Here is a 14,238-nt window from a genome sequence, read left to right as displayed (position 1 = left end):
GGGTTTATAGGGGGATACGAGCTACGCTATGGTCTATATATACAAATAAATCTTCATTACAAACAAGCCTTTATGGCCAAGTTGGTAAGGCACCTCACTAGTAATGAGGAGATCCTCAGTTCGAATCTGAGTGAAGGCATTATTTTTTTCTCATTTTAATGATGAAGTAGACTATTATTTTGTATGGTGCATTTTTAATATCTGATTCTTCTTCTCTTCTTTATTTTCTTTATTCAATGCTTATATAACAATGAGTGAAGTCTCAGACACCCCAAAAGTGTCGGAGCTCCAAATAACAAGTGAACAGATTCTTGATGATGCTTATAGTCAACGAGCCGGGAAATTGAATCGACCTCAACAAACCATTCAAGATCTAGATGAGTTAAGATCTTATCAACAAACCAAACGAAGAGAATATGAACAACAATTAAACAAGAATAGATTGAACTTCGGCCAGTGGATGCGATATGCCAAATGGGAAGCTGAATTTAATCATGATTTTGCTCGAGCCAGATCTATCTTTGAAAGAGCTTTACAAGTCAACGTTGAGCATGTACCCTTTTGGGTTCACTATATAAGGTTTGAACTCTCTCATCGTAACGTTAACCATGCTCGAAATATTCTTGACCGTGCTGTTACTATATTACCCCGTGTTGATAAGATATGGTTCATGTATGTTCAAGCCGAGGAAAGCTTGAAGAATTACATTGGAGTGCGCAATGTGTTTGAGCGATGGATGTCATGGAAACCAAACCCTACAGCCTGGGATGCGTATATCGCCTTCGAAACTCGATACGAAGAGTTTGACAATGCAGAGGCAATCTTCCAACGATATGTCACCATCTATCCTGTTTGTTCAACTTGGATAAGCTGGATTGAACTTGAGTTAAGTCGAGTTCCTATAGATCCTGTCAAGATTCGGGGCGTTTTTGAATCTGCGGTTGATACAATTGTTTCTGAGAGCAAGAGGATCAAGAAAGGAGTAGAAGATGCACAATTTACAGACTTAATCGAGAGATGGGCTCTATGGGAATTACAAATAAATGAAGTAGAAAGGGCCAATAGCATATTCCAATTATTTGTAGGTGAGAAATCGCTGCTGGTGGTCAAGTTATCCCAAAAAGTTAAAGATAGTCTTCAACGACAATACATTGAATTCTGTAAAATCAATGGTGTTACAGATAACATTGAAGGGGGGATCACACTTAAGCGGAAATTAAAATATCAACAAGAAATAGAAGCCGATAAAGAAGATTATGATGGTTGGTGGGGTCTTTTAAATATTATGGAGAAGGAGAATAGAAATGATGAACTACGTCAAACCTTTGACTTAGCTATAGCAAATATTCCCAGTGATTCTACCAAAAGTCTTAGATGGAGACGATACATGATGATATACGTGAGATATGCACTTTGGGAGGAACTTACCCAGAATCAACCAGAACTGGCAAAGACTATAATGGAGAAAGCCATTTCAGTTGTCCCTCATTCAAAATTCACATTTGGGAAGTGTTGGATAAATTTAGCTGATTACTTTATTCGTCATAGTGATAAAGCTAACGTTCTAGGTGACGTTCGTAAGCTTTTAGGACGGGCTTTGGGGACCACATGCAAGGCAGGACCTAAACGGAATTTATTCCGCTACTATATTAACTTTGAACAACGACTAGGTGAACTTGATCGTGTGAGGAAGTTATATGAAAAGTGGTTAGAAACGTCATTAGCTTCAGATTTGACTTATTTCTCCAGTGTTGAAGTTCTATTGGAGTATATCAACTTTGAGAAGAGTTTACAAGAGCATGAAAGATGCGAAGCTTTATTTGAATTGGGTTTACAAATATTACAGGATAAAACGTTAGAAAGAAGACTATCTCCAGAAGAAGCCGTTTGGATGTCGTTCATTTCTTACTATAAAGACGATACTATGGAATATGAAAAGGCCCGACAATTGTACCGCCGATTGCTTGATTCAAATGGAGGGAAACCTCAGACTTGGATCTCATTTGCACATTTCGAATCCGCTATCTTGGACGACAAACAACTCGAACAGTTTTTACAATTGGAAACGGAAACCGAATTTGAGTTTGTTGTTACTCAGGAACATATTGAAGCATCACGTAACGTATTCATGGAAGCCAACACAAAGCTTCGCGATCACGGTTCGAACCAGGACAGGTATGTTCTCCTTGAAGCATGGAAATCTTACGAACTTGAGTACGGTGACTCTGAGTCATTGGCTAAAGTGGAGAAGATGTTACCTACGATAGTTAAGAAACGGAAGCTTGTGGGAGAAGTTACCGAGGAATACATTGATTACGTATTTCCAGAAAAGACCGAGGCTAAGCCAAACCTTTCAATGTTTTTGGCCAATGCAAAGAAATGGGCTCTTTCCCAAAAGTAGAGCTACAGAGAATGAATGGATGTATATTAGTATGTATAGTGGTGTATAGTTGTGTATGTATTCGGATACATGGATATATATTCTTAGCATCCACCCCGTAAGGTCAACACTAAATGCAACGATGCACCTGCCTGGATTCCAGACATCTGTACTGTTTGGTTGTCATCTAATTGAGATCCATTGAAAATGAGTCTTTGTTGTGCTGGAGGGATTCCTTCCTTCTCTTCCATCATTTCCTTGATGCGGATCACCTTGTCGAATGGTTCGACCTCAACAGCAATGTCTCTCCCTGTCAATGTCTTGACCTTTATTTGCATTGTGGATGTGTATGTGTATATTTATGTCTTTATGTGTGTGGGTACTCGATGTAGCAATATAGGCGTACTAGTCGCTAGTGTACCTCGCAATTTAGGTAGTCGATTTTTTAAGGTAGTGGGATTTTGTATCACCAAAAAGAAGAAGACCAGTAGTAGGAAGGCAAGAGAACTCAAGTGCAATTGAACTGTGGAGTCATATTTATTGTTCTGTATACTACACTTTACTGCTGTATACTGTGATACCATTCATTTGTACTTTTGTCTAACTTTATCATATATTGTTGCTTAAGCCGTCTTCCCCATCTAGCTGTCACAATAAGCATATCCACTTTGATGCTACCCACTCCTAAGTTTTCGAACCTAGATTTTGATAAAGTCTATGAACCAGCAGAAGATACTTTCCTCTTGCTTGACTGTTTTGAAGGCCAAATCCAATATTTGAATACCCAATTCGGTCCTGGTTCGACTCCAGTAATAACAGAAATAGGTACTGGTTCCGGTGTGGTAACTACATTTGTGTGTCAACATGTATTTCCGTATGGGATAGTCCTAAGCACAGATATTAATCCACACGCTTGTCTGGCCTTCATGGATACGGTTACCGAAAATAGCATCGTCAACCCAACGGTTGATACTTTACAAATGAGCTTAACTTCGGGTATACGACCTAATGCAATCGATGTTCTCATCTTCAACCCCCCGTACGTTCCAGCAGAAGAGGTTCCTCAAATACCGGAATCCCTACAAGACTCGAAATGGCTTGACTTGGCCCTTAGTGGGGGAGAAGACGGGATGGAAGTCACTTGGATTCTACTCCATCAATTGGACCATATACTATCGAAGAAGGTGGGCATTGCATACATTCTTTTCTGCGCTAGAAATAAACCAGAAGAGGTTGCTAACTACATGAGACAACAAGGATGGATAGTGGACGTTGTTATTCATCGTAAGGCTGGTTGGGAAGTATTAAGCATCTTAAGATTTAAGAGGAATGAATCTTAAAAGTAGTTACATACATATGTATACATGTGTATTTGAAGTGCCGGGTAACCCCTGCTCGATAATTTGAGAGTACATACCTATACAAAATTTCACACTTAACTGCGATGATTATGGGCACATACGACGTTTAGCAAAGAAAACTATGTCGTTTTATCAGAGAGATGCCTCTGATCTGCAGACGCATTTTGAAGCAAGAGGAAGAACGGCTGAATATGTCCCACCACTGTCGTCACAAACTCGAACCCCGGACTTTTCCAAAACTAAATGGTCTGGAACGCCCACTCGATTCAAGACTATCGGGAATAAAAAAGTGGACACAATTATCTCCGGTCATTTAACTCAGGAACAACTTGATGCATACCAACAGATTTTCCGTATAGAAGAGATCTCGGATATTTTGAGGACCGCTCATCAGAATCATGGCGAAGTTGTGAGTTTATTACCACTGGGGAATTTGAATAAGAATCCTCAATTAATGAGAGACCCCAGTCCCCCTCCCAAATATGACAAGCTCGGAAATAGAACCAATACCCGAGAACAAAGAACCAAAAATATGCTTGAGAAGGAGAGACATTTTTTGGTGGAAACAGCTGTAAGCAGTATTTCTAACTTTGTAGCCCCCATGGATTACAGGAAACCTATTAAAACATTTGAGAGATTGTATGTACCTGTCAAAGATTATCCGGATATTAATTTTGTGGGGTTATTATTAGGACCGAGAGGTAATACTTTAAAGCAGATCCAAGAAAGAAGCGGTGCTAAATTAGCTATAAGGGGGAAAGGTTCAGTTAAAGATGGGAAATCCACTTCAATTGGAAATGATGATAATGATGATGGTTCTGCAGGTTCTTTGGTTTCATTTTCTCATCCATACTTGGATTTTAATAGTGATGATTTACATGTGGTTATCACTGCAGATTCCCAAAAGAAGATAGCTGAAGCCATTAAGATGACCAATGAAATTATTGAAAAGGCCATAATGTCACCTTTTGGACAGAATGATTTGAAGAGGGATCAGTTGAGAGAATTGGCGGTATTGAATGGTACCTTGAGGGAAACTAAGCCATATGACCCTGATGCATTCAAGAAACGTCAAGAAGATAGACAAAAGAGACAGCAGTTTGATATTTCCAAGATTGTTTGTAACAGATGTGGTCATGTTGGACATTATGCAAGAGATTGTAAAGTCAATGGGTATACAGCAAGCGTTCAAGGATCTCCTGAACCCCATAACTATGGTGGAAATGGTACAAACTTTAAATCAAATCCAAGATACGGGGGATATAGTAATGGACCAGACACTACTACCTCCACTACTTCAGGAGCTTATGGAGAGTCTCAAGGCAGTTACAATGGTGGATATAATAATTATAATGGATCACAACCTAGTTATGGGACTGTTCAAGGTGGAGGATACAATGCTCAACAACAAGTGGGGGGGTATAATGATTTGAGATCTTTTCAAGGTGGTGATAATAATGCGTATAACAGCAACAATCAGCATACTACGGTATCATTTAATAATAATAATAATAATAATAATAATGCCTCCCATTACCGAGGTAATTATAGAAATAATCATGAATCGCAACATGGAGATTTTACATCATATGGTGGTAGTGGATACAAAAGACAAGGAGGAGAGGATGATAGCATGCCACCTTGGAAACGTTCTAGACCTGATAGCTCTTCTCCTAATTGGCAAAATACTAATTACAACCAATCGCCTTCAAGTTCAGATACTTTACATACAAGAAGACCAGCTTACCAGGCATACCAGCAACATCATCAACAACAACAGCAAATGCCTTCATACCAACAACAGTTGCCTCCATATCAACAGCAACAACCTCCACCTCCTCCAACCATCAAAGCTAAACCACCTCCCCCACCACCTGGTATCAAGTCTTCGGCGCCCCCACCTCCTCCACCTGGCGTAAAGACGGGTGTGCCCCCACCTCCTCCACCAGGTGTTAAGACTGGAATCCCCCCACCTCCTCCAGGTATAAAGGCTCCGGCCCCACCACCTCCATCTATAAAACCTCCACCTCCTCCACCATCCTAGACTAGATTGCATTACAAACAAAGATTAACGAATTGTATATTAGCTAAGAAAGTACGAGATATATGTAATAAAAGAAATGAAACGAAAAGAAAAGCCATACCCTGTAACCTGATTTAATATGGACCCAAATGAAATAAAGACAAACCAAAAGAACTGAACTAAAACCCATATAAGTTGGAGAAGTCTAGCCTTTTAGGTTTAATGTGTACTTGTCTTTGACTCAATTTCACTGTAGATTTCTTACCGGTTGTTCCATTTACATATTCCATATGTGATCTTGTTTCATTGTCGATCGTTGTAGGAGCGGCAGGAAGTGCCTGGAATGGATCTTCCAAAAACGGGTTTGAAAGTCTCACTCGTTTAACCTTCTGGAGCTCCTCTACAGTTATAGTAGTCATGGGGTGGTACCATCTTTGTACGGGAGTTGATTCTGAAGGAGTTGACGTCAACTGTTGCTGTGGAGTAACAGGACGAGATGATGATGATGATGATGATGAAGTTGATGATGCTTCTTCGTTTATAGAAGTTGGGGTAATGATATCGATACTTGGTCTTTTTCGAATTGGAGATTCAGGGGTAGCAGCGAGTGTTGATTGTGATTGCTTTGGAGTTAAGTAGCAATCAGTGAATGGATGTTGACGTTGATCAGTGCTATTTGAAGGCGACAGTTTCTCAGGAGATGGGAGGGTAGGAACCCTATAATGATTCAGAAGGACTCTTTTTCTAGGTTTAGGTGTTTGAGGGTGATCCATGTTAGGGAAGAGATACTTGAACTAGCACTTAATCTGGTGATCTGATGAAGAAGAAGAATATCAATAGTCAATAATATCAGCCTCCAGATCAATAGATCAAACACTGATCTTATTCATTGATCTCCAATAATGGCTGGCGGTATGGACAATATTATTACAGATGGAACGTAGCTTGGCTGGTTGGCTGGCTTAATTGATGACGTACCAAAGAAAACAAAGCTTACTGCACACAGATATGCCGACCTTCTTTACTACGAGATCTGGATCTGTTAATTGTGCAAAGTATACATGAAACAGGACCATCTCACGATGAGGATAACAAATGGCTGGCTCGGTTTTTCGCAGCCACAAACACAGAGTTACACAGAACGGTGCAACATTCCTTTAAAGTATGTCACGTGATGCAAAGTTTGTAAACTATCTAATAGTGTATTATTCATCATAGTAAAATATACATAGATGTAATTGCCTGTAAAGTATATACTTATCTATTATAGTATTACTGCTAGTAGCAGCAGCAGTGGTAACTTAAACAAACTCATGGACACTGTTAACATTGAATTTCCGACGGAGAACTCGTTTCCCAATACATAATTCAAGTGCCGTATAAAACTCATCAATCTTAGTACGAATATTCCCATTAGTTGTTCGATTATTTTGTCTAGTGGATTTGAAAAGCACATTCCCTGTCAAATCAAGTTCCATTAGCTGCAGTTTGGAAGCAGTACCGCTTAATGGGAACTTCATGCTTGATATTTTATTCTCATTCAATTTGATGTTTATGAGATTGGTAGGTATATCGAAACAAAAATCAAAGGTAGTAAAATTGTTCCCCTCTAATCCAAGCAGAAGCAACAGTGACGGAAGTTGTAGCTTGCTGCTTATAGATTCAATTTGGTTGTCAGCTGCCAGAATGCGTCTTAAATGAGTCAACCGGGAATAATCTCCTTCAAGACTTGTGAGCATATTGTGAGATATGTCCAAGTACTCCAAATTCGGGGGAAGTACTGTAGGGTCTAGATGCTCTAGCTTATTTGCTACCACCAATAACGATTTAAGGGAGATGAGCTTATTCCAATAAGGATACTTCAAGTCTTTCAATTTGTTTTCGGTGAGTGACAATTTCGTTAGTGATGAAGGTAATATAAACCCATCAAGTGATTCTAAGTTGCATTCTCCTAAATTTAATACTGAAAGATTGGAACTAAACCAAATTGGATATTTCAAATATGATACAGGAACCTTAAAATTAGGACAAAATTCAACGTTTAAGTACGTTAGAGAACTTGGAAACTTAAACACTTTAGGTGGTCCATCTTTATGAAGGAGAATGTCAATACCTTCATTATCATCACCAAATATATTGAAATTACTAATCAGTGTACCTGTGAGATCCATGTATTGTACAGAATCAGGTAGATCTTGTAAGAATGTTAATGATGTCATATGATTGAAGTCAACCCTAATATTCTCAAGTAATGGAGGCCACGCTACCGTCTTTAAGAATTCTAAGCTTGAATCATCAATAGAACTTTGGGATAGGATTAACGATCGTAAGTTTGATGGCCAATGAGGTTTATCCGTTCCTGAATAAACAAACCTCTTATTTCCATTATTGGAAAGATCCAAAGTTCTTAGTGCAGTGGGTAGTTTTGCAATATCAATGGTATTGATTGAATTTGATGTTAACATAAGTGTTTGAACATTCGGTGGGAATTTAATATTCCAAATGTTGTCAAGTAATCCACTTCCATTCCAATAAATATGTTCAATAGTTGGAGGTAAATGCATTGTAAAGGGAGACAGCAGAGTTGTCCATGAAGCATCCAAATGAGTCAAATTCGGTGGGAATTGGATCTTGGACCAATTGGTTATACCATGGCCCAAGAGTACCAATTCGGTAATACATGGATGATTTTGGAAATTGGATGATTTCAGTAATGATGAGCCAATAGGAGAATTTGTTAATTGAAGTTTCCGAATGTTAGGAAACGCTAATAATTCATCAACCAACTCTGGACTCCAAGTAGTAACGTTTTCAATATATAATTCCAAATTTTTCACTTGATTGGTAAACCTGGTGGTATATTTCTTAAGCAATTGAACCAAATCTTCAAGCATATGACGTCCCGTATAAAGTTTTATTGTTTCTGGGTTGATATCTGGATTTTCTAGTAGGAATTGCTCTATTTCCATAATCTGGAATATGTCAATATATTTGGCTAACTTGGGGTTACAAGCATGAGGTCTTCTGGTAGGAGTCAAACGTAGATGGAGTTCTCCGGAGTAAAACGTACCTACAACAATCTTTCTAAGCTCTGAATTCTTCCACGGAAGTATACATTCTGTTACAAACTCAGCATTAGTAAGCTGGTCCAAGATCTGGATGATCACTATGTCTGGTAAACGAGGGAAGTAATCGCGTAGAAATTCACCATCAAAATCTTCATTGGTAGCAGCGTCAGTAGATAAACTTTTGGATTCCATTACTGTCAATGACTTTACATTATCACCATTGTGGTGGGATTGAACTGATATTCGTCGCTTACAAATACTGCAATCAATCAAAAACTCCCTCACGATTGAACTGAAGGGTAACAAAATGATTGCTTATGTAAGTAGTTGCAAGGGAAAAGGCTGTCAATGGATGGACTCAAATTGCTATCTTAAGTGTATAAGCTGAGTTGCACTATATTGCACTCAGTTTGTCATACACTATATCATAGATCAGATTTATCACGTGTCGTATTATTACGTAAGTTTTGACTTTCATTCAAAATACGAAACCACCCAATAACGATATATTACCCGTTAAACATAAGCCGGACAATCACAACCCGGAAAAACAACACTTCGTTATCTTATGGTAGCTCTTATTTGTATCACGTGACACATAATAGTTGTCGTACTTAAAGTATATATTTTGTGTGGTACAAGCATAATTTAGCGGCTAAACTAGAGAACGGCGCGACGCCCGGAATTTGCTCCTTATTGTATGCCGTCCACTACCAGTAATACGAACAATTTCAATGGGAAACCTACAATTAATGATATTTTTGCCGTGGCTATGTAAAACGTATTATGCCTTAATCGTAACTTACTTGATTGTTTACTTTCTTACGCATCCCTGAAGGTTTTATCAAAGAGCGAGAAAATCATTAACTATGGACGTGTGTTAACCAAATAGCACAAAATTTGAAATTGGAGCCTATAAGGTCTGGCTTTGAATCTTTAGTAACTGTTTCGTTTCGATTCGAAATATTCGATTCAATTAAATTAAAACCAAAAATCACATTCATGCAGCCAGTGCATTCTATAGAGGTACTCCACTCAAGCAGCAACAGCACCATCATAGCACGAAATACATACATTCATTCAATAATGTTAGCTGTAGAACTCTTGACTGTTATTATGGTTCATACACGACCTTCTCGTTTCTCAACCTTCAATTCAACAAGTCAATTTTAAACTGTAGGATTAAAACATTACACACAAAAAATTGTTATCATCTCGACCACATAAAACACCGTTTGGCACGGCTGTTTGGTATCAATAGTTGTCAATTTGAGAAGGTGTACGCGTGCATACCACGTTACGGATCCTTTTAATTGCTACTACGTTGTGGGTTCTTTTACCTCGATTTGAATTGTTTGTGCCGCTCCATATTAACCGGACGGGTTTAGCTTGTAGTGGGTTTCCATTGCCCTACGAAGTGGCAGCAACTATTAAAGATAATATTGGGTTGGAATCTTTTATTTGAGAGTTGAATTGTGATATTGTTCCATTTATTCCTGTTGATATCGAGTTAACTGATCGCATTGCCTCTATTTGTTGATTGATTTAATTGCGTGCCCTCAGTTTTACTTCACTCCTTTCCTTATAATTTTTCCGCCTTTCTTGTTCTTGTTCTTGTTCTCTCGTTTTCATCATGGATAAGTTAATAAGCTCGCTTTTGTGTTGCTCTGTTGACTCGAAAGACGACACCAATGATCGTGTTGTCAATCAACAACACCAACAACATAAGAAGCATCCTAACAGTATATCCCCGAAACTGTCGAATGTGGTTTCATCTACTTCTCATTCCAAAACCATTCTGCTGCCTACAAAGTCCACTGTTAAAGTCAATTCCAAGAGTTCTGGAACAGCATCTAAAAGCGATGGAAAGTCTGCTGACCGTGCTGGTTCTGAACGTGTTAGTAATGATCGTTCTGGTGCTGGTGCATCTGTTACTGGTGCTACAACCGGTACGTCTACTACCACTACATCTAATTCGGGTGTAGTGCAAAGGAAATCGGATTCTAAGGAAATCGAAGAAGAGGAAAATAGTGTTAATGAAACCGACACAATTACCAATAACAACGATGAAACTGAAACAAAAACCCCGTCAGCATTAAATGGAGGTATTCATTCCAATGAACAAATATTGGAAGCCGAACAGGAAATACAAAGCAAGGATCTGGAATTATATGAAAATGATATCGATGCTGAACTTGCTAAGAATCTGAAACAGCCAGATCATAATCATAAATACCTGAATGGTTCAGATGCTAATGGCAATAGCTCAGTTAGTAATACCAGCCGTGAAGACAGTCATATTGACGCCATTCTAGAAGATGCAATCGTTGAAGATGAGGATTCCCTTTCAGATCTTTCCAAATTACAAGAGGGCCAATCATTCAATCCCGAAACTGGTGCATTATTAGGTTTTAAAGATGTATCTCGTTTTGGTACCAAGAAATGTCTTGTTTTAGATTTAGATGAAACATTAGTCCATTCATCTTTTAAATTTTTAAGAACTGCGGATTTTGTTATCCCTGTTGAGATTGATGATCAAGTGCATCATGTTTATGTGATTAAAAGACCCGGGGTTGATGAGTTTCTAAGGTTAGTTGGTGAATGGTTTGAAGTTGTTGTTTTCACTGCTAGTGTATCCAAATATGGAGATCCATTACTTGATAAATTGGATATTAATAATGCGGTACATCATCGATTGTTCCGAGATTCATGTTATAATTATCAAGGTAATTATATCAAAAATTTGTCACAAATGGGAAGACCACTTCTGGATTTAATAATTATAGACAACTCACCAGCATCTTATATCTTCCATCCACAACATTCTGTTCCTATATCAAGTTGGTTTAGTGACACCCATGATAATGAATTGCTTGATTTGTTACCATTATTACATGATTTGTCCAAATCAAATGTTGATGATATTAGTTTGGTATTGGATATAACCCTTTAGAGGAATATTATTAATAATATTGTTCGTCTTGTCTTGCCAAATTTGATTGTAACATGAGCTGGACTTGTGTTTTGTTTTTGATAGAATGAATCCTTTCTTTTTTTATCCAACAGCATGGTTCAAGAAGCCAAGTACTTTTGCCATTTTCACAATCAACCTGATTGCATTGAATTTATTAGCAATTTGTTGATTAATAAATTTTTCAAGTTACTTTCTTCCATTATATTTTGTTATTAATATTGTCATAACTTCTGATAGACTTAAATGTGAAGATGAGACTAAGTCTGTTCTCTCTCGGGGACTTGCTCCTTTGTTTTTATTTGATACATTGTTATACTAATTTAATACTATTTTTAATACATATGACCATAATATAGCGTAGTATACTATTCAGACATTATACAGTATACAGTTAACACAGACACTGGGCCCTAATAGGTAAGTATTGTCAGTGTGATTTCTTGATCTTGTGAGGTACTCGAATTTTTCAGTGCGAGAACCAAACCTCATCTCATCTCATTTTGTATAAGAGACATTAACCTTTGGAGACATTAAGACATTACTGCAGTAGTAACTTCTAGTGTGTACTGTGTCGCGTTTACTGATAGTGTGGCTGTTGTTATAATGAAGATCAAAACTATTAGTAGGTCAGGGGATGACTATGTTCCAACATCCAATGAGCAAACATCCAAAACTCCTAGAAACCTCAACCCAGCATTACACCCCTTTGAAAGAGCCAGAGAATATACCAGAGCGCTTACAGCCACCAAACTTGAACGGCTTTTCGCCCAACCGTTTGTGGGCCAATTAGGTTCCGGTCACAGAGATGGGATCTACTCCATCTCCACCAACATGGGGACCACCAATCAGATTGCGACGGCGCTGGGAGACGGGATCATCAAGTATTGGAACTTGACCGATAGAGACAATGAGCTTTTATCTGTCAAGGCCCATTACGGTATGGTTGGAGGGTTGTGTGTTATCCCTGGCAGACAGAACATGTTGAGTTGCGGAGACGATAAGACCATCAAATTGTGGCTGGTGAATGTCAACAAGTTTGGTGAGAATGTGACTGATCATAATGACGAACAGTTGTATAAATCTCAAGGGTTGGAGAAAACGTTTTTGGGTGACCATGCCTTCAAGGGAATCGACCATCATTATACAGAAGGACTCTTTGTTACTGGAGGTGCTCTGATCCAATTGTGGGATATGAACCGGTCCAAACACATCTCTGACTTGAACTGGGGGTACGATAATTTGAACACCGTCAAGTTTAACAAGACAGAAACCAATATAGTGGCCAGTAGTGGAGGCAGTGATAATCTGATTATTCTCTATGATATACGAACCAACTCCGCCGTGCAGAAGGTTGTGACCAACCATCGGACCAACTGTCTTAGTTGGAACCCCATTGAGGCCTTCAATTTCGCCAGTGGTAGTGAAGATCACAATGCGTATCTTTGGGACATGAGAAAGCTTGATAGTCTGTTGAACGTTTACAAAGACCATGTCCTGGGAGTGATGGATGTTGATTTCAGTCCTACTGGTCAAGAGTTGGTTACTGGGTCTTACGATAAAACCATTCGGATCTTTAACTCCCGTTCGGGCCATTCAAGAGAGATCTATCACACGAAAAGAATGCAACACGTGTTTGTGGCCAAGTTCACTATGGACTCCAAATATATCATTAGTGGTAGTGATGATACTAACGTTAGAATATGGCGTGCGCAAGCCCATGATAGAGCATCGGTTAAACTGGCCAAACAAAGAACCAAAATGGAATACGACGATGCCCTAAAGGAGAAGTACAAGCATATGCCTGAAATCAAACGTATCGCAAGACACAGACATGTTCCTAAGGTTGTTAAGAAGGCTCAAGAGATTAAGAGAGTGGAATTGGAAAGTATAAAGAGAAGAGAAGACAACCAAAGACGTCATCGGAAACCTGGGGCCGTACCTTATGTTGCTGAGAGAAAGAAACATGTTAGAGGTATTGCATTGAAAGAAGATAAGTAAATGAGTATAATTATTACGTTGCGTGTCGTATGTGATTGGAATTTGTAGAAGATACACTTGGGAATTAAGAGAGGCATGGTTTACGATATATTTGCAACAACTTTTGTCATATTTTTCAAAAATGTGTAGTACAATTTGTATGTTAATTTATTGAGTAACTGCCTGAAAAATAACCATTGCTTGCATAACATTGATTTCATATACTTATCAGTTAGTTTCTTACAGTGACCTAATCCTAATGCTGAACAGTTGCTTTGTTCTAGGTGTATTGTGCGAGAACTCGTTACCGACATTTCATATATAAGACACGAAATGTCTGCGACATTGATTTTGTTAATTGTGTCAAAGTTGCAGTACATGTACCATCAATCCGAGCCATTTATTCGTAGGGGGTAGCAAATCAGACATTTTGAGGCGCCCCCATTCGTGACTCA

At 38.6% G+C, this 14,238-nt stretch overlaps 7 protein-coding genes and 1 non-coding gene across 8 annotated transcripts; 6 read left to right on the top strand and 2 right to left on the bottom strand.

The window, feature by feature from the left end:
• Positions 1-66: 66 nt before the first annotated feature.
• Positions 67-139, top strand: KQ657_004096. The gene has a single exon. It is a non-coding gene; the product is annotated as a tRNA-Thr (tRNA).
• Positions 140-250: 111 nt separating this feature from the next.
• Positions 251-2,401, top strand: CLF1 (uncharacterized protein; the record flags this gene model as incomplete). The annotated part of the gene is made up of 1 exon (XM_043194780.1): positions 251-2,401. One exon carries the CDS (start codon positions 251-253, stop codon positions 2,399-2,401), a length of 2,151 nt encoding a protein of 716 aa, XP_043050531.1.
• A 650-nt stretch (positions 2,402-3,051) lies between these two features.
• MTQ2 (S-adenosylmethionine-dependent methyltransferase) lies at positions 3,052-3,720 on the top strand (the record flags this gene model as incomplete). Its single annotated transcript, XM_043194779.1, has 1 exon — positions 3,052-3,720. The coding sequence occupies one exon, from the start codon at positions 3,052-3,054 to the stop codon at positions 3,718-3,720; it is 669 nt and encodes a 222-aa protein (XP_043050530.1).
• A 142-nt stretch (positions 3,721-3,862) lies between these two features.
• KQ657_004093 (mRNA splicing protein) lies at positions 3,863-5,785 on the top strand (the record flags this gene model as incomplete). Its single annotated transcript, XM_043194778.1, has 1 exon — positions 3,863-5,785. The coding sequence occupies one exon, from the start codon at positions 3,863-3,865 to the stop codon at positions 5,783-5,785; it is 1,923 nt and encodes a 640-aa protein (XP_043050529.1).
• A 158-nt stretch (positions 5,786-5,943) lies between these two features.
• On the bottom strand, positions 5,944-6,537 carry KQ657_004092 (uncharacterized protein; the record flags this gene model as incomplete). Its single annotated transcript, XM_043194777.1, has 1 exon — positions 5,944-6,537. The coding sequence occupies one exon, from the start codon at positions 6,535-6,537 to the stop codon at positions 5,944-5,946; it is 594 nt and encodes a 197-aa protein (XP_043050528.1).
• Positions 6,538-7,065: 528 nt separating this feature from the next.
• KQ657_004091 (uncharacterized protein) lies at positions 7,066-9,024 on the bottom strand (the record flags this gene model as incomplete). The annotated part of the gene is made up of 1 exon (XM_043194776.1): positions 7,066-9,024. The coding sequence occupies one exon, from the start codon at positions 9,022-9,024 to the stop codon at positions 7,066-7,068; it is 1,959 nt and encodes a 652-aa protein (XP_043050527.1).
• A 1,441-nt stretch (positions 9,025-10,465) lies between these two features.
• KQ657_004090 (phosphatase) lies at positions 10,466-11,785 on the top strand (the record flags this gene model as incomplete). Its single annotated transcript, XM_043194775.1, has 1 exon — positions 10,466-11,785. The coding sequence occupies one exon, from the start codon at positions 10,466-10,468 to the stop codon at positions 11,783-11,785; it is 1,320 nt and encodes a 439-aa protein (XP_043050526.1).
• Positions 11,786-12,409: 624 nt separating this feature from the next.
• Positions 12,410-13,804, top strand: SOF1 (rRNA-processing protein; the record flags this gene model as incomplete). Its single annotated transcript, XM_043194774.1, has 1 exon — positions 12,410-13,804. One exon carries the CDS (start codon positions 12,410-12,412, stop codon positions 13,802-13,804), a length of 1,395 nt encoding a protein of 464 aa, XP_043050525.1.
• Positions 13,805-14,238: the final 434 nt, after the last annotated feature.

Source organism: Scheffersomyces spartinae (assembly GCF_019049425.1).
Source record: "Scheffersomyces spartinae strain ARV_011 chromosome Unknown scaffold_5, whole genome shotgun sequence".
Classification (NCBI taxonomy): domain Eukaryota; kingdom Fungi; phylum Ascomycota; class Pichiomycetes; order Serinales; family Debaryomycetaceae; genus Lizanozyma; species Lizanozyma spartinae.
The sequence above is the reverse complement of the archived record's forward strand: the minus strand, read 5'-3'. Positions and strand labels throughout refer to the sequence as shown.